The sequence below is a fragment of the Coregonus clupeaformis genome, chromosome 6 (assembly GCF_020615455.1).
Source record: "Coregonus clupeaformis isolate EN_2021a chromosome 6, ASM2061545v1, whole genome shotgun sequence".
Classification (NCBI taxonomy): domain Eukaryota; kingdom Metazoa; phylum Chordata; class Actinopteri; order Salmoniformes; family Salmonidae; genus Coregonus; species Coregonus clupeaformis.
The window spans coordinates 48,548,789-48,569,894 of record NC_059197.1 but is presented as its reverse complement, the minus strand read 5'-3'; the positions used below and the strand labels follow the sequence as shown (position 1 = coordinate 48,569,894).

General features: G+C 45.0%; 1 protein-coding gene across 1 annotated transcript in view; it reads left to right on the top strand.

The window, feature by feature from the left end:
• Positions 1 to 596: 596 nt before the first annotated feature.
• The window catches only part of LOC121567501 (zinc finger protein neuro-d4-like), a 44,707-nt gene continuing 24,197 nt past the window's right edge, over positions 597 to 21,106 (top strand). The window contains exons 1-7 of the mRNA XM_045220857.1: positions 597 to 703; positions 10,305 to 10,334; positions 11,094 to 11,254; positions 12,348 to 12,455; positions 12,872 to 12,999; positions 16,336 to 16,431; positions 20,824 to 20,902. Coding sequence (XP_045076792.1) covers positions 597 to 703; positions 10,305 to 10,334; positions 11,094 to 11,254; positions 12,348 to 12,455; positions 12,872 to 12,999; positions 16,336 to 16,431; positions 20,824 to 20,902 — 709 coding nt within the window. The remainder of the gene's footprint in view (positions 704 to 10,304; positions 10,335 to 11,093; positions 11,255 to 12,347; positions 12,456 to 12,871; positions 13,000 to 16,335; positions 16,432 to 20,823; positions 20,903 to 21,106) is intronic.

Genomic DNA, 21,106 nt, shown 5'->3' with positions numbered 1-21,106 from the left:
ATGTTATTGTGGGAAATGAGCCCAGCATGAACAGTAAACTCTATTTAGTATAATCTTACACAATCGATTTATGACAAAAATTACAAAAAAAGTGAATACACAAATAGGTTATTCACCTTACATTCCAACCTGGGCACTGTCCAAGACAGGATGCAATTCTGATGTTGGTGAAACATAAATCTACAATTTAGCATCCTATATTTGAAACATTGTTTCAAAAAGTTGCTATTGTTACATTGAAACACAGAACATAACTCTTTAGCATCCTCTCTGAGAGATGGTGCGCATTCAGCCTCGCCCTTAATGTATTTCTATATCTGCAAGACAAGGAAACAATGCATCAGTTAGAATGGCACCTACAGACTGACAGTCCAGTAGCACACCTACCTTGACATTACAGTAGACGGTTTGGCTTACCGTAGAAGTCCAAGGCGGGATCGTTATACAGTTGACCGCGATACATACTGGTAGTTGTAGTGCATTGACTCTCAGTATGTTACTTATTCACATGTGCAAAAACTACATTTCCCCAGACCTGTCACTGAGCGTTCCCGCTCCTATTGGCTGGCAGTCCCAGCCGCAGCCCCAGAGAATGAATGAAATTTCTGTTATATTACATGTGCAATACCGGGATCTGCAGTGTTACATTGTATCTATCATACTATATCAAAATGGCCACAGTGGTACAGAACCCCCTGAAATCGTAAGTGCATACATTTTATCTTTTACATTTTTAGGGATACATTTGTGGATGCTGTCAGTCCATGTAGCCTAGGTAATGGTTGACAATTTTATGCATCGTAAATAAGTATCCAGCCTATAGGCTACATCGCAAGCATATAGCAAGCTACATATATTTAAATGGTAGTGTAATAGCGATGGAAAGGTATATTTGAAACAACTTTATTTTTTTCCGGGTTATGTTCCAAAATGCAGAGCTGCCTATGCATGCCTAGAAACAATTTCACTGAGCCAGAAATTGCATGAGGGCGCTATGGTGGAATGTTGAGGTACAATTTATTACCCGGTATCCGTAGTCAATAGACAAGATCGCAGCCAACTTGCATGGCTGATCCGGTAGCGGTTTTCTATCAAATCGACTTCCCTAATAATAGCGAATAATAGCGAGTGGCAGCGGTTTTTTGAAAAGGTTGTGCTTGATACCTGTTCACATTATTGTGTTAGGCTGTAAACAGGTAGGCAAAACCAAGCCGGTGGTAGCCTATGTCGGCTGAAACCTAATACCCTTTGGACATCCTTTTCTTGTAGACTGACCTCTTGGCAAAATAGCCTACGTGCTTGCGATTATAATGGCAGCAGTGTTTACAGGCAGCGCATCTTCGCTCCAAAAAGACATGCGTTCCTATATGCAAACACCTGATAAAATATTGTGTAGCCTTGCATCATATAAAATTGTTAACTTATGTGCCGGGAGTGGTTGCTTTTATTAGACTAGTGTCATCTCTGCCAGTCGCGTTGAACCGTGAACATTCCATCAAGTTTCCATTCGATTCCTTTGTGCAGAATTTACACAATAACATTTCAACGTGCAGAATGCAGCCTGGGCTCGTGTTCAAAAGGTGGCTGTACGTTTGTCAGCTTGGTAAAATGCACTTGAGAGACCTTTTCGATTAGAAATAATTGAAAACATAATAACTCGACTCTCGAAAATGATTTTCTGGAGTGTTTGGTTACATTTAGGCATTTGCAGCCTGTCTAACAAAGAACTTGGCAGCCTACTGTAGCGCGAAACACATCGGATGTTACCTGAGCGGGAATGTAGTTGCGATGCAGTTGATGCTGTGCTGTCAGCGCTCTCTGAAATCCAGACAGGCGACATTTCATGTAAATCATGACAACGAACGTATACGAATAGCCTATTACAAGCAACAGTTAACTGCTTAAATGTATTTATTTGTCTATAACACAATGTATTTGATGCGCGGCAGTGATGGCGTTCTAATTATTGAGGAAACTAACACAAGTTAGGATTTTTGTTGCCATAGGATATGGCCAATAGCCTAAAATGATGGGTTACTGATGTATGCACTCACTTACTGTAAGTCGCTCTGGATAAGAGCGTCTGCTAAATGACTAAAATGTCAAATGTAAATGTAAATATGCATAAATAAAATGGCAAATCGTGTGTGAGTTTTAGTAAGGCAAAACTGCATCTCTTAAAATGTCATTAAATCAGCCTATTGCCTACCGATAGTGATCGTGCACAGCACAGGAACCTGAGAGGTGAAAGGTGGCGCTGGAGGCATCACCTATGCCGCTCATTTTCTCATTATAAAATTCTCTGTTTAGGCTACCCCATTGTTATCGGAGAGTAGCTAGAACATTTTTATATTCATTTGTTGCATTTGTTGTCCAGTTGCATTTTGTTCTGAAAACAGATATAATAAACACAGTCACACACGGTTTAGGCCAACCAGCAGTAGCCTACCACCCATTTTTGTCAATTATGAGTTATTAATTGGGATTTCTATGGGAGTGTTTTAGCAAACCTGTGCATATCTGTGCTCCCAGTGATGCGCGCGGCTGAGTTCCTTTCTGCTGCCCGCCTGGTCTCCGGTTGCTCAATTACTGGGAACAAGTGGGGACATAGACGCTCCCAGAGGCCTTTGCAAGGCCATGTCAAGGGGATTCGTTTGACTTATTTGCATGAAAAATACGAATGCAGGGAGAAAAGGGAATGGCATGGGATAGGAGCCATCAATGGACTAGGAACTGATTAATTCTGACTTGAATGTTTCTCAGTAAGAGTCTAGTTACCACTGCTCCCGCTGCTTATATAATGTAATCTAGCCTACTGATTTGGAGTATTCGGCGCTCACTACTCAACTGTTGTCCCATGCTTCTCAGAGGTTCAAAGAGTTCAGTGTGTGGAGGCAAATCCTCAGAGAACCAACAATCTACTGGGCAGTCCCTTAACTTCTCCACTAGTCCTCCTTTAATCTCTCTGCTACTCCTCTTCTCTCTTTCTCTCTCGCTCTCTCTAGCTCACCCACCCTCTGCTGCCCTCATATTGCCATCCCTGACTCACAACTCAATTCTCAGTTCTTTAGGGGTCTCTCCCTCTGTTCATTCTCCTTCCATCCATCCTCAAACCTACCCCGACCCCTTGCCCTTATCATGTCTCCTGGTTTTTAACTCTTTCTCTCTTCCTCCACTGACTCCCTTTCTCCTTCTTTCCCCCCATCCTTTCATACTGTCACTCTACTTGGAGGAGGAGGCCATATGCTGACTGACTGTTGTGGTAGTTATTCTGCCGTGCCTGACTGATCTGAGGGATATTAATTCCACATAATTCTGTACTCAGGCACTGTTTAAACAAACAGCCAGGCCTGCCGAGTTCACTGGAGCCTGAGCATCCTCTCTCTCTCTCTCTCTCTCTCTCTCTCTCTCTCTCTCTCTCTCTCTCTCTCTCCCTCTCTCTGTGAGGGCATTTCTTTTCTGGTTTATTGCCATCATTCTCCCTTTTTTCCACATAGACCTTCTTCTCTTTGTCTTCATGGGAAGACGAGAGAGAGACACAGATAAGTATTTTTAGCTCTATGACCTATTTCTCCATTGCTACCTAGCCAACTGTCAGTCACTTCCCTGTGCTTTGGGATCCTATATTGTCGCCAGCTGTAGTCTCGAGTTGTAGTTCAGGACAGGGAGAATAGGAACTACAACAGCCCTTTACAGTAGTGGCCAAGTAGGCTATTATAATATTTCACTTAGGAAACCTCCATTGGATGTGCAGGAAAGACACAGGAAGTATGCCTAGTATGGATGCACAGCAATGAAGGGGCCATGATTCATCAGCCATGTTTTCCAAAATAGTTTCACTGGTTTTGGAGTAGTAGGGTCATTTGGATAGGGCATACGACTGTGGGGGATGGTTGGGACATGGATCTAGCTGTGTGACTGGGAACATTCAGAAGAGCCCCTAAAATAATCTGATTCAGACTGACTGAAAGAAAGACAGACGTGTAATAATGAGGGCAATGAAAGGGTTGATTGAAGAAGAGAGGAGACTGAGGATGTAATTCCAAACATGTATTTGGATGGATGCCTATTGGCAGCTTTTGTTTTGTATGCATACAATGCTTTGGGGTTATAAACGTGGTACCTTTGCTTTAGTGTTATTGCCTGTGACTGTGACAATGACAGGTAGGGATGGAACGAACAGGGTGATGCAAGGTCCGCTGACAGAAGATGGGCTTGGTGCAGTGCATGCAATGCAACTGACAGAATAGGCTGCAGCAATAAACATGCTTGAATTGCATTGCACAGTTGCATGGCACAGACAGTAGGTCCCAGCTCGCATTCATTACACATCACAGGGGAAAATAATCCATTGGTAGAAATAATGTCACAACGGTCCGTAGACATTTTAATCAGTGGTAAAGCAAGTGTTGTGTACATTCACATGGCATAACAATCTACTTCTACTGGCATCCTTAACAGTCCTACTCTGTAATAATCTATAAAAATCTCCAAGTATTCCTGCTCGTCCCGAAACATTCCTCTAATCCCACTCTCTGGTCATTACTACAATTCTATTCTCTGGCACACACACATGCTCATGTGCACGCACACACATACACATACACACACAATTCTATACATTCGGCAGTAATCCCATTCTACAGTACACTATTCCCTCTGAGGTAATTCCTTTAGTTCCATTGTCTCTGGCCAATGGTATGGATCTCTGCTACAAATTGGTGGGTGGAGTCATGTGAAGCAAATTAGTATTTCCTCCTGCAGCAAGTTAATAACGTTGGAGAAAGTGAGAGAGAGGGAGGAGAGGAGAGAGAGAGAGAGAGGAGAGGAGAGAGAGAAGGGAGGAAGGATCCATCCATGTAATAACAGCAAAAGTGCAGAGTCAATAAATCATACCTGAAGGACCAGTGTTCAGCCACGGCAGTTGGATTGCCATGCCCTGATGTACTGCCCTAAATGCACACTCAGACTCACAGTACACATACACAGAATATACAAACACATACATACACAAGCTCCAGACACAAACGCATAGACACACAATATACAGACACACAAGGAATATGTATTGTGCATAAACAGACTCACAGCATCAGCCACACCCATCTATAGCAGTGTTTCCCAACTCTGGTTCTAGAGTACCCACAACAGCACACATTTTTGTTGTAGCCCCAGACAAACACACTTGATTCAGATCATCGAGGGCTTGATGATTAGTTGACAAGTTGAATCAGGTGTGCTGGTTCAGGGCTACAATAAAAATGTGTTCTGTTGTGGATACTGGAGGACTGGAGTTGGGAAACACTGTCCTATAGAATACAGTCACATAGGCAGACACACAGACATATGACACTTTATGCAAAACCAGAGGCCTGTAACATGGCAACAAGGTGGTGACGGTAACATGCAGATGAATGCAAACATACCTAACACAGACCTATAGATACATAGAGACACCTAATGTACAGATGCATTCTCTCTCTCCACTTCATTCACTTACACACACACACTCACATGCACACACACACACACACACACACACACACACACACACACCACGTGATGGGGGGGGAAATCGATACAGTTACATATTGCGATATTATTTTTGCTAGTTGGCTGTACCTGCACCAGAATTCCAGTATTTGTCCTTCATAGCTTGTTCTCCATCTTCTTTTTAAATAGGGAGCCAATTTGTTTTCAGCACTTTTATTTCCATGACTGATCAAAACTCATTTTCTCATGGCTCTCTCTTGTCCCTCTGCAGAAGACAGGTGAGCAATATATTTAGAACATCAAATCTCAATAAAATCACAGTATCGAATTGCAATACATATAGAATTGTGAGAATCGCAATACATATGGTATCGGCACCTAAGTATGGTGATAATATTGTATGGTGAGGTCCCTAGTGATTCCCAGCCCTACACACACACTATGCAAAGCTGTATTTGTCTCAGTGACATGTTACATGAACAGATGAGATGTGTGGTAGTCCTACAGTGGTGCAGCTGTCTGTGTTGCTGTCTGTAGATGTGTCAGCATCAGCTCAACATCAGCAGTGTGTGTGTGTGTATGACAGCTCCTGGTGAACAACGCCACAGTCCTCTCAACAGCCCAATGTCTTCCGGCTGTTAGACTGGCAGATGCTAGCTCCCACACTTACTTTACACACACACACACACACACACACACACACAAACAGGCCTGCACGAACACACACACACGCACACACACAGGCCTGCACGCACTACCACACGCAAACGCACACGCACACACACCTGTCATCACAGCCTAGTCACTGACGGGCATCCTAGCCATGAAAAACGCTTATGTTTCATGCTACATGGCTACGTCAAAGCCATCTCCCAAAGTGACAAGAAGTCGGTGTGCTTGTCTGTGTACGGTTCTTTTATTATGCACAATGTATGTTCACTGTCAACTGTTGGAGAGTGTAAAAAAACAACAAAACAAAAAGATGTAGTGAGTTTGGGTGGACGCAATACATACAGGCTACAATAGATTATGTTTGGATGGAATTCATCTCTTTCCTGTACCATGCATTACATTTCGTTGCCCTCACATGGTTTGATAATACTGCTAAGTATGTATTTTCTAGAGCGCATACATGTCTGCCCTCATTTTCAGGGTCTGGTTGGGCGTGTGAGGCTGAGGCTGGGTTAGGTCTCTGTGCTGTTCAGTTCTGTGCTGTTCTGCTCACTACACCAGGCCTATAGCTTTACATCTCCTAGTCCCCAGCAGCACAGCAATCTACTGAGAGCACTGAGAGACCAAGAAAAGGCAGTCACATCTGTAGAGGGGGGGGAAAAAAGATAAATAATTTCTCTGGGTACTGAGAAGGGTGGGGGGGGTGGAGGGAGGAGGAGGAGGGGGTTGAATGGGTAAGGGTATTATTGCATAGTGTAATCTGCAGACTGAATGTGGGGGGATGGGTGCACAGATTGCCTTTCCTCCACCAGGCAAGGCAGAGCCTGCCTCACACTCCTGTGTTATGTGGACCAGAGCAGTATAGCATCAGTACTGAAGGCTTGTGGCCATGGTCAGACGGCTAGTCTACAGAGGCTGTTCACCACACTGCTGCCTTCACACACTGGTCTACACATCTGCCTGGCACACCTGGCCATCTCAGCATCGGCCATCTGCGCAGACACACACACACACACACACACACACACACACACACACACACACACAACCCTCCACACAACCCACTCCCCCATATGTGTGTAGGACATATTGGGGGCTACTATACTGGATGGTACCAGGTTCAAACATCATGATAGAGAGAGTGCTTTTATGAAAATATTATTTAGTGTACGTAGCAGTCTCCTGAAGGCCTACGTGATGTGAAATCATCTTTCCTTGATAATCCATTAGTTAAATGCCATGTAATTTCTCTTGCAGGGTCATTATGCATACATCCCCTTATTAACCAAGTTAGAAATCACCATTAGAAAGTAATCCCTTTTCCTAATTGGCATTTTGTAATTGTAGCTTAGTTTTTATGACTGGTTCATATTTTACACGGTGAGGTTTCATTTTCCAATGACCTGACTTTCCCTCTAGATGGAGCACTCTGTTTCTCTTTCATTCAAGCCACTGCTAATTGAGGCTAATTGGAGAATGGCCAGTGGTTGGAGTTTTGGGTACTGTAGTTTGTAAATTGCAGTTGTAGCATGTACTGTGTAGATTTGCCATTCTGTGGACTGCAGTTTATTGCTCTTGCTTCCAATGCCTTAGAAAGTGGGTTATAGAGGGGGTTATGGTGGGGGTTGTGCTATGTTGGAGGGTTGTATGTTTGCCTGTCTCTGTGTGTGTGTGTGTGTGTGCGTGTGTTTTAGTGGGTGAGCTCCCAGCCATGTGCTCCTCTCTCTGCTCTGCTTTTGTTTGGACCAATCACTCCCCTCTGTTTGCCTGGTGTCGAGACGCTCTGTGGGTTTAAGATTATTAAAAAGGCACTTGATGCTCCAGGCTTTTTCCTATTTCCTCCTCCTCTGTGTGTTTTTGTGCGCGTTTGTGTCTGTTTTTTATTTCTGGCTGTATCTAGGGCTGCTGCTGTATGGCCATCTCACACTGTCCACCTTATCTGTCCTCCGCCTGTTTAGAATCACACTGGCCGTAGAGTTATGCTGCTGAAATAGGTTCCCTCTCCATGCTGGTGGCCATAAAGTTGATAAATGAGTCCCCCCAGGTGAAACATAGCCTGGCCTTTCCTGTCCACCTCTGACTGCCTCACAGAGTCCCTGCTAAGCCCCTGGAGCTGAAAGCAGGCCAGACCACCAGTACAGGCCCTCAGCTCCTCCAGGTTGTGGTAGGCTACTAGTAGAGGGACTCTCTGGATGCTGATGGTAGACAGGATAGAGAAGCTTGGTCATCTCTGTCTCTGCCTGGTTTCCCTGGTGATGTGGTATATACTCAGCTCTCCCAGCCTAGCATCATTAACCCAAAATTGTTCTTTTTTTTTAAGCCTTCAAAGGCAAACAGCCGCGGCGTAATGTAATAAGATTGCAGGCAGAAGCAACCAAACTGAAAGCAGCCATTTTCTACAACTGTCAACTTGTTATTGAAAGGGCTGACTTATTCCGATAGCTCGAATGGCAGCACCGGGGTGATGGGGTGGGGGAGGGGCTGAATTGGGAAGTGGGGGAATGGGGGGGGGTGGCGGTGTCGAGATGGATGGGCAGGGGTGCAGTGGAGGGAGGGACGTAGGGGGGAGAGGAGAGGAGGAGGGAGAGGGGGGAACCTCCGGGGTTATAGCTGCTTTGCATTTTGAATGTTTTTTTCCTTCTCCTCTCCTCTTATCCCATTGCATCCCCTTCCCTCTGCTACCAGAGCAAGTGCAGCCTTTCAGCCCAAGCCTATTTCCACATCATACACTTCATATTTTAAAAGCTGGGTGTATAGGTTTGCGTGTGTGTGTGTGTGTGTGTGCATGTGTGTCCTTCTGCCTCTTTGTATTTAGGAGTATTTATTTGTGTGGACATGTGAGTTCTCCCCAGCCAACGTATCTGCGAGGTTTGTCTGAAAATGAAGATTGATGGGAAACATTATGTCTGTGTTGTCATCTAGAAGAATGACACATATCTAGTGATTACACCAATAATTACACCACACTTTCCACCATCATCAAAGCTATGCTGTGGAATGCCAACTGTACAGTAGAACACAGAGTACGTCAAGAATATCATACTTCCATACACAACCTTGTTCCTTATCCACCACACCCATCCAACATCACTCAGCCTCAGTTGAACTGATTTCCCTGCTACCACCACCATAGCTAAGCTTTGTCCCAAGTCGCACACTATTCCCTATACTGTATGGTGCACTACTTGGCCCTGGTCAAAAGTAGTGCACTATTAGGCAATAGGGTGCCAATTGGGACATAGTCTAAGTCCCTCAGCCTTGTTCCAGTTCCTCCCTGCAGTGTGTCACATTTGGTCCTCTGGTATCCAGGCCTCCTCTCATCCCATAGAAAGCACTGGTGGGTGATCATAGGTCAGGGAGGGAAGGGGGCGCACCACACCATATCCCTTTTAATGCCCAGTGCAGAGGTCTGGTCTGGTGGTATAGTATGGAGTGTGAGGTGTAGCCAGTCCCAATATTCTGTCTTGTCTGTTACAATGGAATTTTTGCTATATTTCCTATTTACTACTGTATGGATGACAAACGTATGTACTGTATAGCAGTATACTGTATGGTTAGGATTGTATGTGCTGTGTACAGTGTATTGTATGGTTGCGAATCTATGTATTAACAGTATACTCTATGTTGCAATTGTATATGTAGGTGTAGGATCTTAATTTGATCACTCTGTTGTTGCTGAGAATTGCAGATGAGCTTCGTGATTTACATAAATTCAGTGAAAACCCGCAGGTACACACGGTTATATTAAGAGTATTGTTTTTTTCATGTAGCCTCATTTTGACCAGTTAATAGAATAACCACCGATCAAGCAACATTCAAATCCTGTTGCTGCAGGATTATTTTGCTGCGACAACATAGGTCAAATTAAGATCCTACATCTGTATAGTATACTGTATGGATAATGATCCTATGTACTGCAGACTACAGTACGTATACTGTGATCCTATATACTGTGTATTGTATGAACAATATACTGTATGTCTGCCATTGCTGGCAACCTTGGTGTTGTGACTGGGTTAGCACCAGGAATAAAATAGGGTGGTGATGAACAGGAGGGGAGGAGAGGAGAAGGAGGGGAGGAGGAGGAGAGGAGAGGAGGAAGGCAGTGACTCACAGTGTTCCTCTATCTCTGTGTTCAGGCAATCTGGAGGAGCAGTCATTAAGAACAGGTAAGGGACAAAGGAGGGAGGGGGGAGGGAGGAGGGAGGGAGGAGGGAGGGAGGAGGGAGGGAGGAGGGTGGGAGGAGGGAGGAGGGTGGGAGTAGGGAGGAGGGTGGGAGGAGGGAGGGAGGAGGGTGGGAGGAGGGAGGAGGGTGGGAGGAGGGAGGAGGGTGGAGGATGGGAGGAGGGTGGGAGTAGGGAGGAGGGTGCACAAGATAACAGACAAAATAAACTCTCTACAGGATACACACTTATCCACGTTGACATGTATTTCATAGACTTGCATTCACGTACAGTACAAATATACACACATATTACCGTAGCATCAAGTGCCCACACGTATAACTATGCATACACACACACTGACATTATGTGACGTCTGGCAGTGAACAGTCTATTCTACCTCATCCGGCGACGCTGATAGCCTCGCTCTGTTCACACATTCAGAGCACAGTGTCTCACTTTTCATGTGTCATTACATGCACTGTTTGTGCGTGTGCTTGCGTGTGTGTGTCACTACTGATGAGTCTCTACATGCCCTGGCACAACACATCCCAGGCCCTCTGAGAAAACCCCTGCCAGACACAGAGAGAGACAGAGGAATGATACTGTACTTTGGAAAAACAGATGCGCTATCTTTATTTTCTCACTGTAGAGTGTGGATTATGCAATGTTGATCTGTGGGTCCTCAAGTGAAATGACCTAGGTTAACAGGGCTCTGTGTCTCTCTCTTGCCTCCCTGTGCCCGCTGTGTGCCACCCTGCCAGTCTGGGCGAGGAGTTCTACAGAGAGGCCATCGAGCACTGCCGCAGCTACAATGCCCGCCTGTGTGCCGAGCGCTCCATGCGCCTGCCCTTCCTGGACTCCCAGACCGGCGTGGCACAGAGCAACTGCTACATCTGGATGGAGAAGAACCACCGTGGTCCAGGTGTGTGTAAGGCCTATGCCTGCCTGTGTGTGTGTGTACTTGTACGTGTGTAAGGTCTAGTCTGCGTGCATGTGCGTGTGTGTGTTGGTGGACAACATGTTAGTGTGTGTTCCGATGCATGCACCCCTGTAATAAAACACAGGGTAAGAGGCAGCATAAAGGGGTATTAGGCCTGGGGTAGGGAGGTCTGGAACACAGCCTCCAGACATTCCTAGTTCACATCTTTGGTTCTCCTCCTGGTCTCAGCAGCCTTTTGTGTTCTTTGTTGTTCTCCCCTCTCCTCCCTCTCTTACTCTCTCTCTCTCCCCTCTCCTCTCCCTCTATTTCTCTCTCCCCTCTCCTCTCCCTCTCTTTCTCTCTCCCCTCTCCTCTCTCTCTCTCTCTTTCTCTCTCCACTCTCCTCTCTCTCTCTTTCTCTCTCTCTCCCCTCTCCTCTCTCTCTCTCTTTCTCTTTCTCTCCCCTATCCTCTCCCTCTCTTTCTCTCTCCCCTCTCCTCTCTCTCTCTTTCTCTCTCCCCTCTCCTCCCTCTCTCTTTCTCTCTCCCCTCTCCTCTCTCTCTCTTTCTCTCTCGCCTCTCCTCCCTCTCTTTCTCTCTCCCCTCTCCTCCCTCTCTTTCTCTCTCCCCTCTCCTCCCTCTCTCTTTCTCTCTCCTCCTCTCCTCCCTCTCTCTTTCTCTCTCCTCCTCTCCTCCCTCTTTCTTTCTCTCTCCTCCTCTCTCACACCCCTGTATAGTATCCGTGTCTCCCTCTGGCTATTCCTAGTTTTTCGTAGAGAGAGAGTGTGTGTGTGTGTGTGTTTGTGTGTGTGTGTGTGTGGATGAGTGAGACGGTGTTGTTTTTACTAACATAAAAGACTGATAGAGGTTTGTCAAGCAAATAAACCTCAACCAAATAATTATAAAAGCTTAGTATTTCCGTTTGCACAAAAAACTAACATATCCCTTCTATTTAAAGTGGATATAAAATGATGTTCACCCACATAATCATTGCAAGTAGATATCATCACCATAACTCCTTAATCATAGTTGAGTCTGCTTTAGCAGTTTTTCACATGACTTAATTCCTTTGACGTTGTTCTTTGTTTGGCCCACAGGTTTGGCCCCAGGACAGTTATATACGTACCCTGCCCGCTGCTGGCGCAAGAAGAGACGGCTAAACATTCTGGAGGACCCGCGACTCGGACCAATCGAATTTAAGATTGGTAAGAGACAGACAGGAATACTGGAAAGGAGGATAAGGAGGATAAGGGGGCCGTAGAATGAGAGAGAAAAGCCTCTGTATAGCACAGGAGGTTGGTGGCACCTTAATTGGGGAGGATGGGCTCATGGTAATGGCTGGAGTGGAATCTGTGGAATGGTATCAAATACATCAGACACATGGTTTCCAGGTGTTTGATGCCATTCCATTTGCTCCGTTCCAGACAGTATTATGAGCTGTGCTGCCCTCCGCAGCCTCCTGTGCTGTACAGTAGCTGTGTTTGCATTGTTGTGTTAGTCTGTCAGGGCAAAGTGATAGCTGGGAATGAATTCTAACATGTATTAGCAGGGGAGTGTTACTGTAATGTGTGTATTGGTGGGAGATACTAACGTACAGTATGGTGTGTGTGTATGTGTTCAGACTATGAGGCATCTCTGAAGAAGGAGGGGGGCTTGCCGGAGGGGCCAGTGTTGGAATCACTGCTCAGTGGAGAGACTCTGGACAAGAAGGTGGAGACCAAGGAAGAGGAACCTATGAGCGAGTGCCAGGTAATAGGAGCTTAGAATCACTCATGGTCGCTGTGTAGTTTCTTTCTTCTCCTCTCTCTGCCTATCCTTCTCTCTCTCTCTCTCTCTCTCTCTCTCTCTCTCTCTCTCTCTCTCTCTCTCTCTCTCTTCTCTCTCTCTCTCTCTCTCTCTCTCTCTCTCTCTCTCTCTCTCTCTCTCTCTCTCTCTCGCTCTCTCTCTCTCTCGCTCTCTCTCTCTCTCCTCTATCGCTCTCTCTCTCTCTCTCTCGCTCCTCTCTCTCTCGCTCTCTCTCTCTCCTCTATCGCTCTCTCTCTCTCTCTCTCGCTCCTCTCTCTCTCGCTCATCTCTCTATCTCTCTCGCTCTCTCTCCTCTCTCTCTCTCTCTCCTCTATCGCTCTCTCTCTCCTCTATCGCTCTCTCTCTCCTCTATCGCTCTCACTCCTCTCTCTCCTCTCTCTCTCTTCTCTCTCTCTCTCTCTCTCTGTCTCTATCTCTGTTTCTCTCTCTCTCTCTCTCTATCTCTCTCTCTCTCTCTCCTCTCTCTCTCTCTCCTCTATCGCTCTCTCTCTCCTCTATCGCTCTCTCTCTCCTCTATCGCTCTCGCTTCTCTCTCTCCTCTCCTCTCCTCTCTCTCTCTCTCTCTCTCTCTCTCTCTCTCTCTCTCTCTCTCTCTCTCTCTCTCTCTCTCTCTCTCTCTCTCTCTCTCTCTCTCTCTCTCTCTCTCTCTCTCTCTCTCCCTCCCTCTCATGGCCCTGTCTGTAGTATCAGTGACTCTGGTTGGCAGTGACACATCCCCTGCAGCCATGACACACCCCCACTGGCACAGTTCCTCTCCTCCTCCCCAGAGGAAGTGTGTGTTTTGGACAGAGACTGTGTGAGTGTGTGTTTAGGAGGGAGAGAGAGAGTGCTGATGGGTGTGTGTGTGTGTGTGTGTGTGTATTTGAGCGAGCATCAGTGTCTGTTGGTGTGTGTGCTGTGTGTATGAATATCTTTGTGTGTGTGTATGTATTGTATGTGTGTTTCTGAATCTGTTAGTGTGTGTGTGTATGTGTGTGTGTGTGATTGCTTCCTCTTCCGGATGAGCTGTCATCTCCTCTCTGTGAGCTCTGTGTCTCCAGTCCCTACCCCACCTGCTCCAGACGTGACAGTCTTCCTTCCCTAAGGTCGACAATTAGCCTGGGGCTCCGCTGGGGGTAGGCCTCTGATCCTGGGCCTCGCCTAGCTGCCATACCCAGCAGGAAGCTAACAGAGGAGGGCTTTGGTTTCCTCCTCCATTACATCTTCTCTCCATATGCTCCTTTTAGAGTTTGTTCTTTTGCTACTTGTCACCTCCCTTATTTATTTATTTATTATTTATCAAGCATACTTTCACAGACCCATGTGTTGTACTTTCTATTTGCGGAATATGTTGATACTTGTTTTGCAGATGAGATGAAGTGTTTCTTTCACTCCTACATTTTAGGAGTGAATGAATAACAGCATAGTGTTCTCCTGGTCACTAGCAGTTATAACAATGGGGGTGTTTGTGGTAAAAGGAGGGGATGCCACCCTTACTGGTCTAACTTATTGAATGATTGTCCTGTGGGCTTACTTTCTCTGCCTCTGTGTCTCTCTGTCCAGGTGTCTCTCTCTGTCTCTGTGTCTCTGTATCTCTCTTTCTTGGTGTCTGTCTCTGTGTCTCTCTCTGTCTCTGTGTCTTGGTGTCTATCTCTGTCTCTGTGTCTCTGTGTCTTGGTGTCTCTCTCTGTCTCTGTCTCTCTCTGTCTCTTTGTCTTGGTGTCTCTCTCTGTCTCTGTCTCTCTCTGTATCTGTGTGTCTCTGTCTTGGTGTTTCTCTATGTCTCTGTCTCTCTCTGTCTCTCTCTGTCTCTGTCAATTAAATTAAATGTATTGGCTTGGGAAACATATGTTTACATTGCCAAAGCAAGTTAAATAGATAACAAACAAAAGTGATAATAAAAAAAAAGAAATAAAAAAAAGAACAGTGAACATTACACTCACAAAAGTTTAAATGGAATGGAGACATTTCAAATGTTATATTATGGCTATGTAGAGTATTATAATGATGTGCAAATAGTTAAAGTACAAAAGGGAAAATAAATAAACATAAATATGGTTTGTATTTACAATGGTGTTTGTTCTTCACAGGTTGCCCTTTTCTTGTGGCAACAGGTCACAAATCTTGCTGCTGTGATGGCACACTGTGGTATTTCACCCAGTAGATATGGAAGTTTATCCAAATTGGATTTATTTTCGAATTCTTTGTGGGTCTGTGTAATCTGAGGGAAATATGTGTCTCTAATATGGTCATACATTTGGCAGGAGGTTAGGAAGTGCAGCTCAGTTTCCACCTCATTTTGTGGGCAGTGTGCACATAGCCTGTCTTCTCTTGAGAGCCAGGTCTGCCTACGGTGGCCTTTCTCAATAACAAGGCTATGCTCACTGAGTCTGTACATAGTCAAAGCTTTCCTTAATTTTGGGTCAGTCACAGTGGTCAGGTATTCTGCCACTGTGTACTCTCTGTTTAGAGCCAAATAGCATTCCAGTTTGCTCTGTTTCTTGGTAAATTATTTCCAATTTGTCAAGTAATTATCTTTTTGTTGATTTGGATTTGGTCTAATTGTGTTGCTGTTGCTGTCCTGGGGCTCTGTCGGGTCTGTTTGTGTTTGTGAACAGAGCCCAGGACCAGCTTGCTTCTCTAGGTTCATCTCTCTGTAGGTGATGGCTTTGTTATGGAAGGCTTTGGAATCTCTTGCTTTTAGGTCGTTTGTAGAATTTAACGGCTCTTTTCTGGAGTTCGTTAATTAGCGGGTATCGACCTATTTCTGCTCTGCATGCATTATTTGGTGTTTTACGTTGTACATAGAGGAAGTTTTTGCAGAATTCTGCATGCAGAGTCTCATTTTGGTGTTTATCCTATTTTGTGAATTCTTGGTTGGTGGTGAGCAGACCCTAGACCTCACAACCATGGATTCTCTCTGTCTCTCTCTGTCAATTTTTCAATTCAATTCAATTTAAGGGCTTTATTGGCATGGGAAACGTATGTTAACATTGCCAAAGCAATGTCTCTCTGTCTCTGTCTGTCTGTTTCTCTCTCTCTCTCTCTCTCTCTCTCTCTCTCTCTCTCTCTCTCTCTCTCTGTCTGTATCTCTCTATTTGTTTGAATCCCATGTATGACCTGGTTCCTGTTTTATTGTACTGTTATCCAGTTGCAGCACCAGGAATTTACTGGGGTAGCTGAGCATTCTTTATTGGGGGTGCTAGGCGTATTCTTGAGGGTGCCCCTCCCTGGAGCTCCTCCCTGCTGATATCTCCTCTGAGCTGCTCCTCTGATGTTCTGGTGTGTTTGCTGCTTCAGAAGCTGCTGGTCGGTGATTTCCCCCATGAACTGGAAGCGGAGGAGATGGAAGAGGACGTCCCCAAACGCAAGAACCGCAAGAACCGCGAAGGACGGGTAAGACAAGAGAAACACACAGGACCATACAGCCACCTGCTGTACCTGTATTGTTGTCACTGCATAGGGCAACATTCTGCTCTCGCAAACACACATTTTACATTTACATTTTCGTCATTTAGCACACAAGTGCTATGAGTTAATGCACCGTAACATTTAAAATAAACGGGAGATCTGATACTTCAGCTCGCAATTTCATTGCGGGTACAGTGTGTATCCATGTGTATACCAAAACTGGTTAAACTAAACGTCCTTCTCACACTTTGCTCATATTATAATTTCATTCATCCTGTCTATTTGAAATGTTACTTTAATTTCACTCATCCTCTCTTTTCTGTTTCAACTTCCTGTTAACACTTTGTTATCTATCAAGAGCAGTAAAACCATTCATGGAGGTAAAACAGCCAGTCAACTTATCCATCTCCCTGAATGAGACAGTCACAGGCTTCCTCCCTCCATCCAGTTCCCTTCACATTTCAGATAGCTAGCTGACTCTCTTGTCTAGTACAGTAAGGGAAAAAAGTATTTGATCCCCTGCTGATTTTGTACGTTTGCCCACTGACAAAGAAATGATCAGTCTATAATTTTAATGGTAGGTTTATTTGAACAGTGAGAGACAGAATAACAATAAAAAAATCCAGAAAAACGCATGTCAAAAATGTTCTAAATTGATTTGCATTTTAATGAGGGAAATAAGTATTTGACCCCTCTGCAAAACATGACTTAGTACTTGGTGGCAAAACCAGGCACACATCTCAGGAGGGATTTTGTCCCACTCCTCTTTACAGATCTTCTCCAAGTCATTAAGGTTTCGAGGCTGACGTTTGGCAACTCGAACCTTCAGCTCCGTCCACAGATTTTCTATGGGATTAAGGTCTAGAGACTGGCTAGGCCACTCCAGGACCTTAATGTGCTTCTTCTTGAGCCACTCCTTTGTTGCCTTGGCCAAGTGTTTTGGGTCATTGTCATACTGGAATACCCATCCACAACCCATTTTCAATGCCCTGGCTGAGGGAAGGAGGTTCTCACCCTCCTCCGAACACGGCGAGTTGAGTTGATGACAAAGAGCTCCATTTTGGTCTCATCTGACCACAACGCTTTCACCCAGTTCACCTCTGAATCATTCAGATGTTCATTGGCAAACTTCAGACGGGCATGTATATGTGCTTTCTTGAGCATGGGGACCTTGCGGGCGCTGCAGGATTTCAGTCCTTCACGGTTTAGTGTGTTACCAATTGTTTTCTTGGTGACTATGGTCCCAGCTGCATTGAGATCATTGACAAGATCCTCCTGTGTAGTTCTGGGCTGATTCCTCACCCTTCTCATGATCATTGCAACTCCACGAGGTGAGATCTTGCATGGAGCCCCTGGCCGAGGGAGATTGACAGTTATTTTGTGTTTCTACCATTTGCAAATAATCGCACCAACTGTTGTCACCTTCTCACCAAGCTGCTTGGCGATGGTCTTGTAGCCCATTCCAGCCTTGTGTAGGTCTACAATCTTGTCCCTGACATCCTTGGAGAGCTCTTTGGTCTTGGCCATGGTGGAGAGTTTGGAATCTGATTGATTGATTGCTTCTGTGGACAGTTGTCTTTTATACAGGTAACAAACTGAGATTAGAAGCACTCCCTTTAAGAGTGTGCTCCTAATCTCAGCTCGTTACCTGTATAAAAGACACCTGGGAGCCAGAAATCTTTCTGATTGAGAGGGGGTCAAATACTTATTTCCCTCATTAAAATGCAAATCAATTTATAACATTTTTGACATGCTTTTTTCTGGATTTTGTTGTTGTTATTCTGTCTCTCACTGTTCAAATAAACCTACTATTAAAATTATAGACTGATCATTTCTTTGTCAGTGGGCAAACGTACAAAATCAGCAGGGGATCAAATACTTTTTTCCCTCACTGTATATAGTAACCACTGCAAGTTATGAAAACTCTAGCCTCTCAAGTAGTGCTATCAATTCCTCATGGAAGCCCTCTCTCTCCTCTCCTGCTGTACTGAGAAGGTGAGGGGAAGCATCGGCAGCTCCTTGGTCCATTCTAGCGCCTCCTCTCCTCTCCTCTCCTCTCCTCTCCTCTCCTCTCCTCTCCTCTCCTCTCCTCTCCTCTCCTCTCCTCTCCTCTCCTCTCCTCTCCTCTCCTCTCCTCTCCTCTCCTCTCCTCTCCTTCCGGCTCCCCTCTCCTCTCTCCTGCTCGCTCCTCTTCTCTCAGGCAGTCAGCGGTACAGTAGCAGGCGTGTACTGAGCACTAAGAAGACATCATTTTTCCCTCTCAGTTTTAAAGATAAAACAGATACCAATTCATATCTCAGTTCACTATACTCAGTTCATACATTTTGGGATGGAGGGTGGAAACAAGTCATTATTGTAAGTGTATTAGTAGTGTATGAATTGCCATGTGGGCATTATATACAGTACATTGTATACACAGTATTTCAACATGCAGTGAGTTATCAGATCTTGTACATGGATGCATTCTAAATAACTCTTATTAGATGAGAAAAACACTTCTCTCTCTCTCCATCTTGTGTGAAACCTCGCAGCAGGCGGTGACACTGTATATATAATCCAAACAGCCATGATGTTAATTGGAGCTTGAAGTTCCCTGTTAGGTGTCATCAACCCCGCCTGTTTGAGGCAAGGGTGATTAGAGAGCGGGAGGCACCTGTTAAAGTCGCAGATGATTATGGTGTGTAGGAGTATGGTACAGTGGGGAAAAAAAGTATTTAGTCAGCCACCAATTGTGCAAGTTCTCCCACTTAAAAAGATGAGAGAGGCCTGTAATTTTCATCATAGGTACACGTCAACTATGACAGACAAAATGAGAAAAAACAATCCAGAAAATCACATTGTAGGATTTTTTATGAATTTATTTGCAAATTATGGTGGAAAATAAGTATTTGGTCAATAACAAAAGTTTCTCAATACTTTGTTATATACCCTTTGTTGGCAATGACACAGGTCAAACGTTTTCTGTAAGTCTTCACAAGGTTTTCACACACTGTTGCTGGTATTTTGGCCCATTCCTCCATGCAGATCTCCTCTAGAGCAGTGATGTTTTGGGGCTGTCGCTGGGCAACACAGACTTTCAACTCCCTCCAAAGATTTTCTATGGGGTTGAGATCTGGAGACTGGCTAGGCCACTCCAGGACCTTGAAATGCTTCTTACGAAGCCACTCCTTCGTTGCCCGGGCGGTGTGTTTGGGATCATTGTCATGCTGAAAGACCCAGCCACGTTTCATCTTCAATGCCCTTGCTGATGGAAGGAGGTTTTCACTCAAAATCTCACGATACATGGCCCCATTCATTCTTTCCTTTACAAGGATCAGTCGTCCTGGTCCCTTTGCAGAAAAACAGCCCCAAAGCATGATGTTTCCACCCCCATGCTTCACAGTAGGTATGGTGTTCTTTGGATGCAACTCAGCATTCTTTGTCCTCCAAACACGACGAGTTGAGTTTTTACCAAAAAGTTCTATTTTGGTTTCATCTGACCATATGACATTCTCCCAATCCTCTTCTGGATCATCCAAATGCACTCTAGCAAACTTCAGACGGGCCTGGACATGTACTGGCTTAAGCAGGGGGACACGTCTGTAACTGCAGGATTTGAGTCCCTGGCGGCGTAGTGTGTTACTGATGGTAGGCTTTGTTACTTTGGTCCCAGCTCTCTGCAGGTCATTCACTAGGTCCCCCCGTGTGGTTCTGGGATTTTTGCTCACCGTTCTTGTGATCATTTTGACCCCACGGGGTGAGATCTTGCGTGGAGCCCCAGATCGAGGGAGATTATCAGTGGTCTTGTATGTCTTCCATTTCCTAATAATTGCTCCCACAGTTGATTTCTTCAAACCAAGCTGCTTACCTATTGCAGATTCAGTCTTCCCAGCCTGGTGCAGGTCTGCAATTTTGTTTCTGGTGTCCTTTGACAGCTCTTTGGTCTTGGCCATAGTGGAGTTTGGAGTGTGACTGTTTGAGGTTGTGGACAGGTGTCTTTTATACTGATATCAACTTCAAACAGGTGCCATTCATACAGGTAACGAGTGGAGGACAGAGGAGCCTCTTAAAGAAGAAGTTACAGGTCTGTGAGAGCCAGAAATCTTGCTTGTTTGTAGGTGACCAAATACTTATTTTCCACCATAATTTGCAAATCAATTCATAAAAAATCCTACAATGTGATTTTGGGATTTTTTTTTTCTCAATTTGTCTGTCATAGTTGACGTGTACCTATGATGAAAATTACAGGCCTCTCTCATCTTTTTAAGTGGGAGAACTTGCACAATTGGTGGCTGACTAAATACTTTTTTTCTCCACTGTATGTGTGTGTGTGTGTGTGTATATGGAGGTTGTGTGTAGACTGTGAACTCCGCTCACCCGTCTGTGTTCTCGCTGCAGGCCTGTGGTGTAGGGGGTATGAGGAAGAGACAAGAACCCAGCACCATTGAAGACAGGGACAAGCCGTACGTCTGTGACAGTGAGTATCACACACACATGCACGCACACACACACATACGCACCATGTCTAAGAGCCATAGACAATATTCTTACTGCAGGCTAAACTACGCTGGCAATCATATGGCTGCTGTCTCCACTCTGCACAAAGCAAGCAATTCTCTCACTGCCAGTGTTATGACGACAACTCCTCTAGTGGAAATTAGATAGCTGTTAAGTCTGCTAG